The 14,162-nt window shown below is 38.7% G+C and overlaps 1 protein-coding gene across 1 annotated transcript; it reads left to right on the top strand.

The window, feature by feature from the left end:
- The first annotated feature begins 658 nt into the window (after positions 1-658).
- Positions 659-2,034, top strand: LOC148842688 (heat stress transcription factor C-1b-like). The gene is made up of 2 exons (XM_088956851.1): positions 659-1,012; positions 1,113-2,034. Exons 1-2 carry the CDS (start codon positions 803-805, stop codon positions 1,923-1,925), a joined length of 1,023 nt encoding a protein of 340 aa, XP_088812977.1. The 5' UTR covers positions 659-802; the 3' UTR covers positions 1,926-2,034.
- The last annotated feature ends 12,128 nt before the right edge of the window (positions 2,035-14,162 follow it).

Raw genomic sequence — 14,162 nt, 5'->3', positions numbered from 1 at the left:
GGATGAAGAGTAATGGTTTTAACTTAATACAGTAATACCGTACTTCATAAAATCCAATATAAAAAGAACCCGCCCCGTCGGGGCAGGTAGGGCGGGCACCTGCACCCATCATAGTCGAACACTTTTATTTTCTGTTGATGGGACATTATGTTGTAATAATATCGACACGTGTTAAAAGGAAGCGACAGTAGACGGGAATTCTTGTCGCCAGTCGACACCCAAAAATTTCCCGCTCCCTGTGCCCGTAACACCACTCCAATTCCAACACCAATGAAAGCTAATCCTCTACACGTGGCCCAATCCAATTTGCCATTTCTCCCTCTGTAACCGCATTCCTTGGCTTCCCCCTTGTGCCAAAGCTCAGAGCCTTAACGCAAAAGAAAAGCCACCCCCATCAAAACAAAAACAAATCGGATTCCAATTTCCAAGCCACCGAATCAGTTTACTTCTTACCCTCAGATTTTACAGCAACTCACTCACCTCCCCTCCTTTGTTGATTGTTCATCATCAACAAAAAATATCTAACGTTCAGATGGTGGCGATGGTTAAAGAGCATTCCCATGTGACCCATCTCGTCACCATGAAAATATTCTGATCGTGCCACGTTGCTGCCTCTTCCACATCTATGTATATATATGGTGCACCTCAACATGGAATTGACGATTTGTCGCTCTTATTTCTCAAGGAGAAACCTCATATCATATTTGTTTGAGGCTGAGACTTTTGAGAGAGAGAGAGAGAGAGAGAGAGAGATACAGAATAGAGAAATACTACAACAGTGCAACAGAGATCCAAAGAGCTTATGTTCATGGAAGGTAGTAATCTAGTGGCGCCGTTCGTGTTGAAGACGTATCAGATGGTGAACGATCCGTCGACGGATTCGTTTATCGCTTGGGGAAAGGCCAACAACAGCTTCATCGTTGTCGACCCGATTGATTTCTCGCAGAGGATCCTACCAGCATACTTTAAGCACAACAACTTCTCAAGCTTTGTTCGTCAGCTCAATACCTACGTAAGTATAACTAGTATATGTAATCTGCTAATATGAAGGTGGTGTTAATTGTTAAGCTAGAGAGAAGCGATAACACAGTTGCTTCTTTGTCATTTATCAGGGGTTCAGGAAGGTAGACCCAGATAGATGGGAATTCGCAAATGAGTCGTTCCTTCGGGGGCAGAAGCAGCTGCTGAGGAACATCGTCAGGAGGAAGAATAGCCGGAATAACTCGTACCAGCTGCACCCGAAGCAAGAGCAGGAGGAGGAGGAGGAAGAGGAGGAGGAGATATTGATGGAGATCGTGCGGTTGAAACAGGAGCAAAAGGCCCTAGACAAGGAGCTGGAAGGGATGAACAAGCGTTTACAGGCGACGGAGAGGAGGCCACAGCAAATGATGGCTTTTCTTTTCAAAGTGGTGGAGGACCCAGAACTTATTAGTCGAATAATGCTCGAAAATAGTACTATGCCCAAGCTTGTTTCTGAGAAGAAGAGACGTTTCATCACTTCATCATCACCCTCATCTCCCTCCTCCTCCTCCTCCGGAGGGCCCAATTCACCGCTACCACCGCCACCGCCACCACCACCCCCGTCGATGGCGAAGGAGGTCGGAAAAGGTACAGTAGTTAGACCAGTTCCATTACCAGCTATGGGCCTTGTCCATAATACGTATAAACCATCGTCTTCATCGTCGAATACATGGTCATGGATGAACCAAAGAGTACCATTTCTTGGTCAGACGTCTCTAATTACACCAGACCCTTTCACTCCCTTCACTACTACCTCTGCTTCCGGCTCTGCAACTGCCATGAATTCATATCTGGCGGATCCTTCTCCTGTTTACAGTAATCAACCGCACTTCTTGCCGGATTTGGGGGGCAGCGTACAGAAAACACCGCCTTACCCTTTCTCCCTCTTAGGTGGTGGCTTTTAGAGGCTTCGAAAGGTCACGATGACAGTGGATTCTCTCTCCCTTCTATGTACTTGTTTTTCATTTTTGCTTGTAGATTAAATCACTTTAAGTAAAAGAGATGATTGAATTACTTTTTTTTTTTCCTTTTGTAATTCATGTAATTCTTTCTCCTGGTAAAATTGCATAAACTCGTTTTTTTTTGGAGAAAAAAAATTGGGCACCGTACCGAAAAATAGAGAGAAAAAGGTAAAAAGGTTAACAAAAACCTTGAGACATGTTTAGGAAGGATGGGGGAGATGAGAAGGTTGGGTCGTTGGACTTGGGAATCTTGGTCTCTTGTTTCCCCAATTGAGGGTGTGTCGATATATGTTTGGTTGTGAGCACACACTGATCGCAAGGCAGCAGCTCTCTGACCTGTGAGGATGGACTTGGGACCCACCCACCTTTCCTACGCTCGAGATGTGCTGATTCTCCATATACGGGAGCAAAGAGGTGATGGGTCTGGCTTGGGCCTCTTAGTCAAGCCGCATGTGGCATCAAGATACCCATTGGATAGGAATCTTTGTAATTTGATCGCATTTATGAAGTGATTGGGTTTCCAATCTGAATGATGTCTAATTGGTCTCTCTCTGCACCTCTGCACCTGAGAAAGTGAGAGAGAGGGGAAAGTGGTTTCTGAATTGGGTATTCGGTTCCAACAAAACAGGGGAAATGGGCCTAGGCCTGAAATGCCAAATTCGAGTGAGAGTGAGAGGCATCTTGTCTTTTCACTTCTATGGGGGACAAATGAGCTTGGGCTCGTGGGTACAGCCACATGGGCTCTAGCGCAAGGCGGACATGTGTCCACCACTGCACCACCTGCTTGTCCTTTCTCCGCCCAATTCTTTCCACATAATCATCTTTGACGTATGAATAATGCAGGGTTGAATGATAGTACAGATGATACGTGGGTCAATCTTGGGGCGGTGGGGTCCAACAGAAATTGAACCAAATATTTTGAGCCGTTCATTAGTAGGAGAAGTGATGGGTAATAATACAAAAAACGATAATCGAGGTGCTGCAACTTTTGGGGTGGAGAAAACAAGGAAGGACAGTTGTCGATGAATCTAACGAGGCCGCTTCGACGTGTGAATGATACAGGCCGCTTGCGTTGATCTTTTAACTAACAAATTTCATTCTTCCCCAGGTGGCTTATCCTGGTCCCTGTTCCATTTTACCGGATTCTGTCAAAGATCCGGATTTTGAACCGTTTTATTTGGGAGCATGACCAATCAGCCCATATCAGAATTTTATAGTCACAAGTTACAAAGTACAGGGAGAATGTATCCTGACCGTGAATTAATGCTAAATTTATGGACAGAATATGGTTTAAAGGGGGAGAAGGCTAGTGGTAGAGGGGGCTGGAATTCAGAATTCTTCCGTATTTGTACTTCTTTCTAAATATTATGATTAGGGGTGCAAGTTGGGCGTATTGGGCCGTTGATCCTAAAATTAGGATATAAGGCCCGAGTCCGGATCAAGTAATCCTTCCAATTTAAGCCCAACCTACACATGTATTCAGGTTGGGTTTGGATTTCAGATAAGGTCAAATTAAACTTGAAGTAGGTTCAAATTACCAAAGGATTAGACTTGCGCTCAGCCCGAAAAGTATAAAAGCCCAAGTTCTTGGGCTTGCGCCCCGCTACAAAGATAAAAAAGGTTCAAAGTCAGGGTCTGAATCTAGCCTGAGGATTGAAAATCTAAGTCCAATCTGTATAAAATTTCAGGTTGGACTTGTCAAAATTACCCGTACCATGACCTCGTTTGTTTGTTTGTTTTGAGGTGCATATTTAAATCAAGATTTTAAAAACCAACCTGGAAATGAAATTGTTTTGAGCATCGTTTTCCAGTTTGGCGGTTCAATCGTTCGGGTTAAACGGTTCGATTCGTGATGTCATAAATAAATAAAAAATAAAAAATATTTATATATAATAAAAATACCATAAAATTTTAAATAAAATACAAAAAATATACAGACAAATACAAGAAAAAGAACAACATATAAAAAATAAAAAATGTCTAAATATAAAAATAATAAAATACAGAAAATATAAAAGAATACAGAAAATTTTCCATGGCCATTACTAGATTTCAAACTTCAAGATTAAAGTTCAAACTATGGTATGCAAATGATTCATAGTTAGAGATCTCCACATGTTCTAAATTATCAAAAACATTTATATAACTCGCATGTAAAGTGGGAAAATTTTCAACTCAAGAAACGAAAACTACAAAAAACACCCAACCCCTTGCATTCACCAAAATAAACAAAATATAGAGGTAAAACAAGAAAATGATCATATACCAAAGATGTTGATTCCAAGTTGAGCATAGATCAGAGAGAAAAATCCATTTACAAAATGTATAAACCACCATGTGATATAAAATGTAATTGCTATTGAAATAGAATGACATTGGTAATGGTGGTGTGACAATGGGTTCGCTGCTGGTGGGCTTAGGCAATTGGGCTTGGTCGCAGGCAAGTTGCCGCTGCAAACCTACAACTGCTGTTCCAACTTGTAGAGAGTGGGCTTGGTCGCCAAATGTCCAATGCCGAGTGCTGAGTGTTGTTGCCAAGTGTTGAGTGCCGCTGCAAGTTCATCGTCTGCCGTTGAAAGTGCTAGTGAGTCTTTTCGCCGTTGGACACCGCTACTGGTAAGGGCGAGTCTTTTTGCTATCGGACGCTGCTGCAAGTGTTGGTGAGTCTTTTCGTTACTGCAAGCTTGTCGGTCGGTGTGTGTCGCCGTCGAACGCCAGAGGTGATGGCCATCACAGGTGGTCGGTCGGTAGGGTGTGAGGGTTGAGAGGAGGGAACTCGGGAAGGGTTAGAACTTCTAACCCTAAAGCCAAAGGGAGTAAGGAATTCGAACTAGGTTGGAATACAAAAGGTATTTTATTTTTTTATTTTTTATGTTTAAAGCATTGAAAATAACAATGCTAACCCACAAACCGCTGCCTGGGTCGAACGGTTTAGCAGTCTAATCGCCCGAGTCAACGGTTTTCTGACCTTTTCAACATTTTTAACAATTTCCGTTTTTTAGTAAAACCGGACCCCAGGGCTGATTATTACCAGTTTTTCCGGTTCAGTCCGGTTTTGAAAACCATGAATTAAACAGTATACAAGTTTTGAACCCGGTTTAATTTTGCATTTGTAATCATGATTTGTCAATAGGTCGAGTTTGGTTTTTACAAAAACCAGTTTTACATTCGTTTGTTTGTAGCCATTATTTAAATGGGATACAAATTTTTAGGTGGGCTTTACTACGTAAACCAGTTCAAATATTAGAGTTGTCAATAAATCGGGTCTGATTCATGACAAGGCAGATCGGTTCGGAAGCGATTATTAATTGGTTTTATAAAATAGAACTAAAATTGAAGCAATTATTAATCAGGATAATCGGGAAAATCTGATATCTATATTTACATGATATAGCAACTTAAAACATCACTTTTAATAATATATCTTTCAGTAAAAACGACAGTAAATCGTATTCTAATCCTAACCCAATTATAATCAAGACACAAAATTCATAACTTGATATAATTGGTTCGACCGAATTGATTCTATGAAGTAGGCCCGACCAATTGACGACTACTTTACTTTTGACAATCAGTAGTTCTGTACTTCGGAAGCTAAAATAACTTAGGGACTTGGGACTTGGGAGGCGATAAAGCAAAAATTTATTTTCTATCCAATCAAACACATCTTTATTTTAACAAGGGTAAAATACTTATACCTCTTGCTTAAACCTCCTCTCACTTTTGGTGTAAAAGTTGTTTGTTGACCCCTTCTGTTAATTCTAGTGAATGGAGAGTGAAAAATTCCCAAATTAGTGACTACCTTTATGTGTTTACTAGAAAAGTTAAAGTTTCATATTATCAAAATTACCCTTCTAGGATTATTCTGCCATCACTTGAAACAATTCCTACTTAATTCCTCTTTTCCATTACTGCCACCCAACTCAATATTTTCAAGGATTCCTACTTGTTGAAGGTGATTTCACGCAATTTTTTGTTTGAATTATTTTTTTTTAAGATTTTAGAGGTAGCTTTTTTTTCATGCATTGAATACATTATTAACCTAAGCTTTTTGTGCTTTTTTATTCTTGATTTTTCTTGATCTATTATTGTTTATATAGCAAACAGGGCGAGTAAAAAATATATATAGATCTTAGTTGAGTCTAGAACAGATCATACCTTGTTTTGTTAGTGTTTATATAGGCAACTTTACAGTCTTCACTGTTTGTTTAATACCTGGCTCTACTCGTCAATGGAGGTCTTTGCAAAGTTTAAAGGTGAGGGGAGGTTAAAGTACTTATCGGAAATTGAGCAATAAATATCTATTTCTGTTAAGTTTTTTAAGTGCAACTAACAGAAGGGGTCAGTAAGCAACTTTTACCCTAAAAGTGAGGGGAGGTCTTTGCAACTTTTAAAGGTGATGGGAGATTTAAGTACATTTCAGAATTGCAGGGGGTTCAAGTATTTTACCCTTTTAACAAAGTTAAAAAAGAAAAAGAACTTGGCCAATTGCATCCGATTCGAGATCTATCTCTTAAACCAAAAGAAAAAGAAAAAATATCACTGTATATCTAAAATGATTATTCTTTTCAAAATTTTGCCTAGAAAAGCATAAGTGCTAGATCTGTTTTAGAATCTTTTACTTCTACTTTGGCAGCAATAATCACAACGAATTCTCTAGAGGAGTCAAAACAACAAAACAGTTGAAACTTGAAAGCGTCTGTAAACGGAGACAAGTAAAAGGAATCAAGGAGAGTGATGAATTCAGGATTTAGTGAGCTAGCTACTTGATCCCTATTCCTTAGTGAAAAGAAATTTAGCAGAAACCCAATGGCGAAGACAAACGCTCCACTGCAGTAGCAAAAGGAGCACCAATTTTACACTGTTTTGTTCCTAGTCTAGCTATCAGGGGGTTCGTCGAGGAGGTATCTTCGGCAGGTGCAGGTGTGAAGGACTGAAGGGGCCCTCACCCCTCGGCTGCGTATTTGTTTGGCTTGATTTTTGCTTCCACGAGTTCATATTGTATAATTAACTACTTAAGAAAATGACTAACGTAGGCGGTGGCAGGAGTGGATGCCTAGCGCCTAGGCTGGGCTGGGCCACGGCAGTAGAAACGGCTGTTAAGTGTTAGCCAAACACACCAGCAATCGTTGTTCACTCACTTGTTCCTTTGTCTTCGATGTTGGGGACGAAAAGGGCCATCCCCCAACCCCACTAGGCAATACGGACAAGTACGAATATACACCATACAGAATTCTGAATTCCAGCCCCCTATTACTAACCCTCTCCCCCTGTAAATTGCCACCTGTCGCATTCTTGGAGGATTATTTCGTTTGGTTGCATTATCAAGTCTCCTTGCCGACTGTCTCATTTATGTATCATCAAATCAAGCCTTCTCCAAAGTTGTACATGGCTCAGACGCAAGCTGCTATCATACCGTATCACATATCGAGAGCTGATTTTGCCATGCATCGGCCTCAGATCGGCTCAAGGTGTCACGGCCCAAACAACTGGCCAAGACCGAGGAGCTGAGCTCAGGTTCACGGCTCCAGGGGTTTGGGCTTGGGATATTATCGCTGGTTTGTTATATTTATTTGGTGAGTCGTTTTGGACCCAATCGAGGTACAACATGTCCGGAAAACATTTATCATACGTTTCTCTGTGAAAATAAAAAGCCTTTGCCACGTGTTAACAATAAATCCTTTTATATGGGTTGAAGTTAAAATTTGAATGGCTAATATAATTCAGGCGAAAGGTACGTGAGCCATGTGGTCAGATTAACTAATCCACATATATAAGTGAGAACTCCGGGAAGTTTATGACCTGCTCAAAAGAGTTGGAGTCGCCACTCATTTTTTAGAGGAAATGAGTCTTCATTTCATGTTTGAAGATATCGATTTTAGGTCTTTGATAGTGGTTCTGTCCTTCATGGGAAAGGCATACAACCAAGAGATTCAGGTCCCAAGAATTGGGAGAGAGAAGGTGTTAGGCATCTCTCTCCAAGCTGTTGTTGCAGTCTAAAACGGGAGTTGTCCAGGCTTAGTTTCTTTTAAAGAAAACAAAAATGGTTGCAAGAGTTTCTTAAATCTAGAGGAACATGCTTTCAATTCCTCCTAAGGCCAATTTTGAGGTGATGTTATCGGGTCTTAGGTATTGATTTCCCTAAGACCCTCACCTCTCTACCTCTATTCTCAGTCAAGAATAAATTGCAAGCAATGGTTCTCCAACATTTCAGAACCTCAAGCAACCCAGAAAAACTAAAAAAGACTTACCTTCCGTATGTGCCTTGACGGGAGTTTTCCAACAACTCGAAATGAGGTAGAATGAAGTTAGAATGGGTTCTTGAGCTAGGGAGTTCTTTCGGTTGTGGTAAATTCCACTTGAAAATGGATGAAGCAAAATTGGAATCTGGGGTTTAGATTACTTCTGAGTTTCAAGTGAACAAGAGGCAGTATGGGTTGGAAGAAAGCTCCTCTCTCTCTCTCTCTCTCTAGGGGACTCCTTTAGGTTTTCTCTCTTCTGTTCCTTCCTCAGGTTGCCTCTCAGGTCCCCCCTCTTTCAGGTATCTCTTCTTCATCCGGTCCCCCCCCCCTTTTCAAGTTCGACTTGGGCCTCAATTTATAGAGAAAATGGTCTGAAATTCGCTCAGCTACAGTGTCTGTGGCTGAGTAGAGTTCTTCCATTGAAATAGGCAAGATTCTTTCAAAGAAATGGGAGCCCAGTTAAGCTTTCTTATTTAGTGAAACATTTTCTTCAACTTGGGGGTGGTTTTCCTAGGTTTTCTGGAACCAATGGGAGTTGAGGGTGTGCCAGACACTGCAATTTCAATCAATGTGCAACCAATGTAAATTTGATGAAAATTTTCAAGCTATATTGTCTTTTCTTAGTTTTAAGTAGAAATCTGCTTAGCATTTTGGGTTTTTTAAGCCAATTAGGCTCTGTTTCATTGGTCCAAGTGTTATAATGGGTCTGACGTCAGCCATCATCCATATAACTCTTCAAGTTGAGATAGATGACATGGCAATTTAATCTGGTGCGTCGAAACGATATCTTTCTAGTTTAATGGTCAAATGTGCAAATCCGATCATGAAATTTGGTGTTTTGGGGTTTTTTGGGTTTCTAAACACAATGGTGAGGTAAAAAAACAGGGTTGGGAGGATTGAGATATGTGGCTGACAAGTTTGGATCAATAAGAGTTGCTAAAATAGAATCTTTGTTCGATAAAGGGTCAAATAGGGGAATTTTGGGATGAAATTTGGTGGATTGGCATTTTTTATCACCCTAAATCTAATGGAAGTGTAGATTGACTAATTTAGTTCAGATTATGGTCTTAGCTTATGATTTTTTTATCACGAGAGGGTCTAAAATGGAATCTTACTTTTTCAACGGTCAAATTGAGGTGTTTGGTGGTGAGATTTGACATGGTGAGGTATTTTGGGTTTTTGAATACAAAGGTAAGGTCTAATTTGTCATGTGAAGCTGGGATGATGGTTGGTAGGCTCTAATTAATGAGATTTGTTGGAATAGGATCTAAGCTTGATGAGGGGTTAAATGTGGGAATTTGAAATACAATTTGGCGGATCGGCATGGATTAAGGGGAGGATTCAAGTGGATGGTTATGATCTGAGAAAAATATGGTTGATCTTGGTAGTCATTCAGGGCCATCAGAATGGGCTTTTGATGTTTTTTGCAATTGATCACTATAGATTGGTGGTGGGATTCACTTGTTGATTATCTCCTAATGATCTTGGGGTGATGTATATGTTGGATTTGATTTTGGAGGAGTTGGAGTTTGGATATTGCATAGATTAGGGCTCTTAGAAAGGAAGTTTGTGTGGTGAACGGTGGATCTTTAGAGTTTAGTAATGAGAATTGATGTGAAATTAGGTTGTACTTTTTCAAGGTCTAGAGATGATGTCTGATCGGATGTTAATATTGATCTTGAGGTTTTTATTTGTCCTGTGGATTGTATCAGAGGAGGGTATTTAAGATTTTGGGAAGTTTCGAATTAATCTAGTTATGTTTTTGAGTATTTGGGGCCTAAGAGGAGGGTACCAAGAGGTAGGGTGAAGGAACCGAGCAAAAATTGAGTGCTAAACATAAGCTAAAACAATTACTTCAACATTTCAGCAATTAGGATGTAACTGTCAATGAACCAGCTGGCAAAGCCTAAAAAGCTTAAAAAGGATGGACTTCAAGCTGAACCAGGCTACTAAGGTTATATTTGGTTATTTTGTATAGGTTTTTTACCTTTTCCCTTTCTTTCTCTATGCTTTTTTTTTCTTTTCTTTTTTCTTTCAAACCAAACACACAACCTAAGTAGTGTAATCACAGAACTATGCGGATAACCATGATGGTTCTCCATTATGCTAAACCTCATTACTATCTAAAGGACCTCATTTGTGCCATGTGATTGTGAATAAGCACAAGGGGCTGTGGTTAGAAATGTGTCCAAAAGATCCTCGCTAGACATGTGGCAAAACCTTGATAAAGTCTACCTGTTAAGCGTTCAACGAAACGTAAATGATGATAGTCTCGTTATGGCCTCAACCATTAATCTATAAAAGGTAGAGGCCCAAAGGCCTTCCACAATAAATCCATCTCAAGAGCATTAAGAGAGTCCTTATCTTTTAGCCTCCTTCACTAGCCTCCCTATACCCTTCTCACTAAAACCTCTCCCCCTCACATACCCTTGGTCATCCTCTGTTCTTTAGCTAGGGAGACCAACTTCATCTGCCTTAATACCCTACATACAAGGTCTTTTATGAAAACTTCAACTTTGCCCATAGAAATCCCCTCTCATTGAGAAAGGGAAACCTTGAACAAAGGGCCTTGTTTATAATAAAAAAATAGTATTTTTGTAGTTTTTTCAAACAATAATTTTAAATATAGACAAATAAATGTGAATGTCAAAATACCATGATGCATTTTGTAGTTAGACTTCTGATTTCAGATTATTTTTTATTAGTTTATAGGTAGGATGTAGGAAGATAGGTGGATTAGTGGATAGATGCGGTTCTGTCAAAGGTCATGTTTTCATTGTTCCAAGATTGAAGATGATGGATTATTTTTTTCTTTAAATGAATTACAAATTAATTTAACATGGGGTATATTAGTCATTTTTCTTTCTCTACATGCTCGAGATAATAGTTTATAAATCAGAGAGGAGAGGTCTAAGTCCAATTTGAAAAGTGAGAAGATGTTCAGTATTTAGGTGAAATATGAGGGAAAGCTTAAGTCTTTTACCCAAAAAGAACTTGATTGATATCCAAAAAATCATAAAATTATATATAGACTGCCTTTTCAGTCTGTGTTATTGATCTCCTTTCCATCCCTCACGAAAGAAGATGAATGCACTAAGGGGGCATTCTTTTTCTGGATTTTGAGGGGGGGGGGGGGAGTTGGTCAATGGGATTTTGATTCCCATTGGCCAAGAATTATATGTTCTTTTTTTAGATTTATATGGGGACCAGAGAAAGTTTATCCCATCTCCTAGGTGGGCAAATAGCATTCCCACATAGGGGAAAGTTGCCAACACTTGAATGAGACAAGAATGACCCTTTTAATAATGGATTTTTATGGTAACATAGATAAATGCACTTATACCTGGACTAGTCTTTCCTAAGAAACACTTACCTGAGTAAGTACATTGACCTGGATAAATAATTTACCGAAAAACGAATGAGGCCTAAATGAAAGTATAGTGGAAGACCTGTTATAGAAGTGAATTGTATTGCACCTTCTCTAACTCTTTCCAGTATTCTTGTAGTGTTTCCACTGCTATAAAATTTCAATATTGTGCACCCAAAGCTACTGCAGTAGCTAGTAGCTAGCAATATTATGAAAAGATTATTTCCTAATTTATTGACCTTAATAGAATTGGTCAATTCGGTATACATTCCTGCAAGTTTTTAATCCTTTCATTTATTCAATCCCTTAATCAGAAACCCAATAAGATTGCCAGGAAGCAAATCCATTAAAGAAAACAGAATAAAGGTACAAAATCAAGTTGTGTTTGTTTCCTCACCCTCTTAGAAAAGTTGTGCATCTAGGTATCCCTATTACATTGGTGCAAAACCTTGTATTTTGTATTATTTTGTATATATTTATACTGTACATATTTGTATTTGTACTCTTTCCAAATCGAGTCTCAAATCTTCTCTTATCTCATCTTCAATCTATGTTATAACCCAAAATTAGAGAAACAAATAACATACCAAGGGAGTAGGAACTTAAAGAAGATTTGAGCTTTGGCTCTAATTGCACTTGGATTTTGTATCGATGATTGGTCGGGATTGAATTCAAAATCCAACAAAAAGCCTTAAAAATAACTGATATATAACTAAAATTTATCAAGTGCTCATTCAATATTCTTACTATATTGTGCCTATTAGATGTGGTCCCAATAAGTCTGGATCAGGTAGACATAACGTTGTAAACATGTTCAATGAGCATTTGATAAAATTTTTGACACCTATCCCTTAAAATACCCTAGATACCCTTGAAAAAGATTAAAAACCACTTTTGACAATTATCAAAATATTTATCAAGTGCTCAATGAACGTTCTTACTGTGGTGCTTACTAGATCCGTCCCATCTATTATAGCATGAAATGGGCTCAATGAGATGAGGATTGGGAATCAAAATGTCATCTTGGATCTCCATGATTCGAATTGGTTGCAACTTGTGAAGTCCCAAATTAGCCAATTTGTGTTATGTGAGGCCATGCATCTTATAAGGTATGGTTAACTAGTCTTGCAAACCATAGGGTATATTTAAGTATTTTGGTTAAAACACTATATATTTATATTTAAGTAATTAACTCTTTTTTCTTTTAATGTGATATATATAGTTACGACATAGAATATATATATATATATATATATATATATATATATATATATATATATATATATATATATATGTATGTATGTATGTATGTATGTATATAATCAAATAACTTTAAAAGGCATAAAAGTGAAGCACACATAGATATTCAAAAAAAAGAAAAGCGGAGAGAAAGAAGGAAAAAAAAAAGGATAATGCACAAATTTGTGTAGTTCGGCCTTTGGCCTAATCAATGCATGGGCGAGGGATGAGCAAAAATCCACTAAACGGAATAATGGAATGCAAGATTGAGCAGCCCCACAAAACCATATCGTCCAATGCACTCGAAGCTGTGTTGGGTCCATTGTCCATACCACGTCCACCATAGACCTTAATGAAATTTCCCAATTGGGTTTTTCCCCATAATTAAATTACCTCAGGTTACATCATGAATTAGGCTGCATGGTGGGCACAATTCAACACATAAAAGACTAATTATGGATCAAAGCCATGATAAATTACTATGGTCACTCTGTTCATTTCAAACCAATTAAACCCGTAAACTATCACCATTGCCACCACCCAAACTACTGCAAATCACCCTCTTTTTGGTGAATCAGTTTTTCACATGGTTCTCAAAATTGGATTGGACCAGACGGTCAGGTTGGAAAACCGGAAACAGGTTAAGTGACTGGTTCCATTTTATCATAAAATTGTTATTTTGTCAAAAATCGTCTATTTAGTCAGAAAATCACTGACCATTTGGTTCGAATGGTCAATTTATTCAACCCCAAGAATCAGACCCCTAACCAGTTTATTGTCCAGTTCAATTTAAAAAACCTTAATTTTTCACATTTTGTTTCAATAAAAGTTGGAAGAATCCAACTATATTGTTTGGAGATACCAGGCTGAAACAGCTATTGCGGTACACGAACTTTGTAGTTGCAATACGAAGGATCTCGATCATGTCCATTATGATTTATTTCTTCTATTAACACCACTTCTGCTACACCAGCCACAGAACCAGCCACTTCATTGAATCCAAACTATGTGTGTGCCTTTGAGAGAAACATGGGGAGAATAATAATGGCATTTATCGATTAATTACTGTCAATACAGTATTCATTAAAGGCTTGACTTGTGCTTGTTAGTGAGAGGATCAGCATGGACATCTGCATCCTCGTTTACCTCATTCATCTAATTTAGTTGTTCATCATATTGTCAATAAACATCCTTTTAAGTTGTTCTAAAATACTTTGTTTTTATGCATCATGTCCTTCGAAACTGAGTCTTTGGCTGCATTTGATTGCAATACAATTTTATTTGCACTAATACAATTGCATGTGAATTTTGGTTAATTTTTGTGTTGGGTTT

This window comes from Nelumbo lutea, chromosome 8 (genome assembly GCF_056320005.1).
Source record: "Nelumbo lutea isolate HS-2025 chromosome 8, American lotus-T2T, whole genome shotgun sequence".
NCBI classification, from domain to species: domain Eukaryota; kingdom Viridiplantae; phylum Streptophyta; class Magnoliopsida; order Proteales; family Nelumbonaceae; genus Nelumbo; species Nelumbo lutea.
The sequence above is the reverse complement of the archived record's forward strand: the minus strand, read 5'-3'. Positions and strand labels throughout refer to the sequence as shown.

What these genes read in the sequence shown, in the direction of transcription:
- LOC148842688 (XM_088956851.1), top strand. Translation starts at nt 803, where the DNA reads ATGTTCATGGAAGGTAGTAATCTAGTGGCGCCGTTCGTGTTGAAGACG. An exon ending in TTCGTCAGCTCAATACCTAC is followed by an intron (nt 1,013 to 1,112) that starts GTAAGTATAACT and finishes GTCATTTATCAG; the next exon opens with GGGTTCAGGAAGGTAGACCC.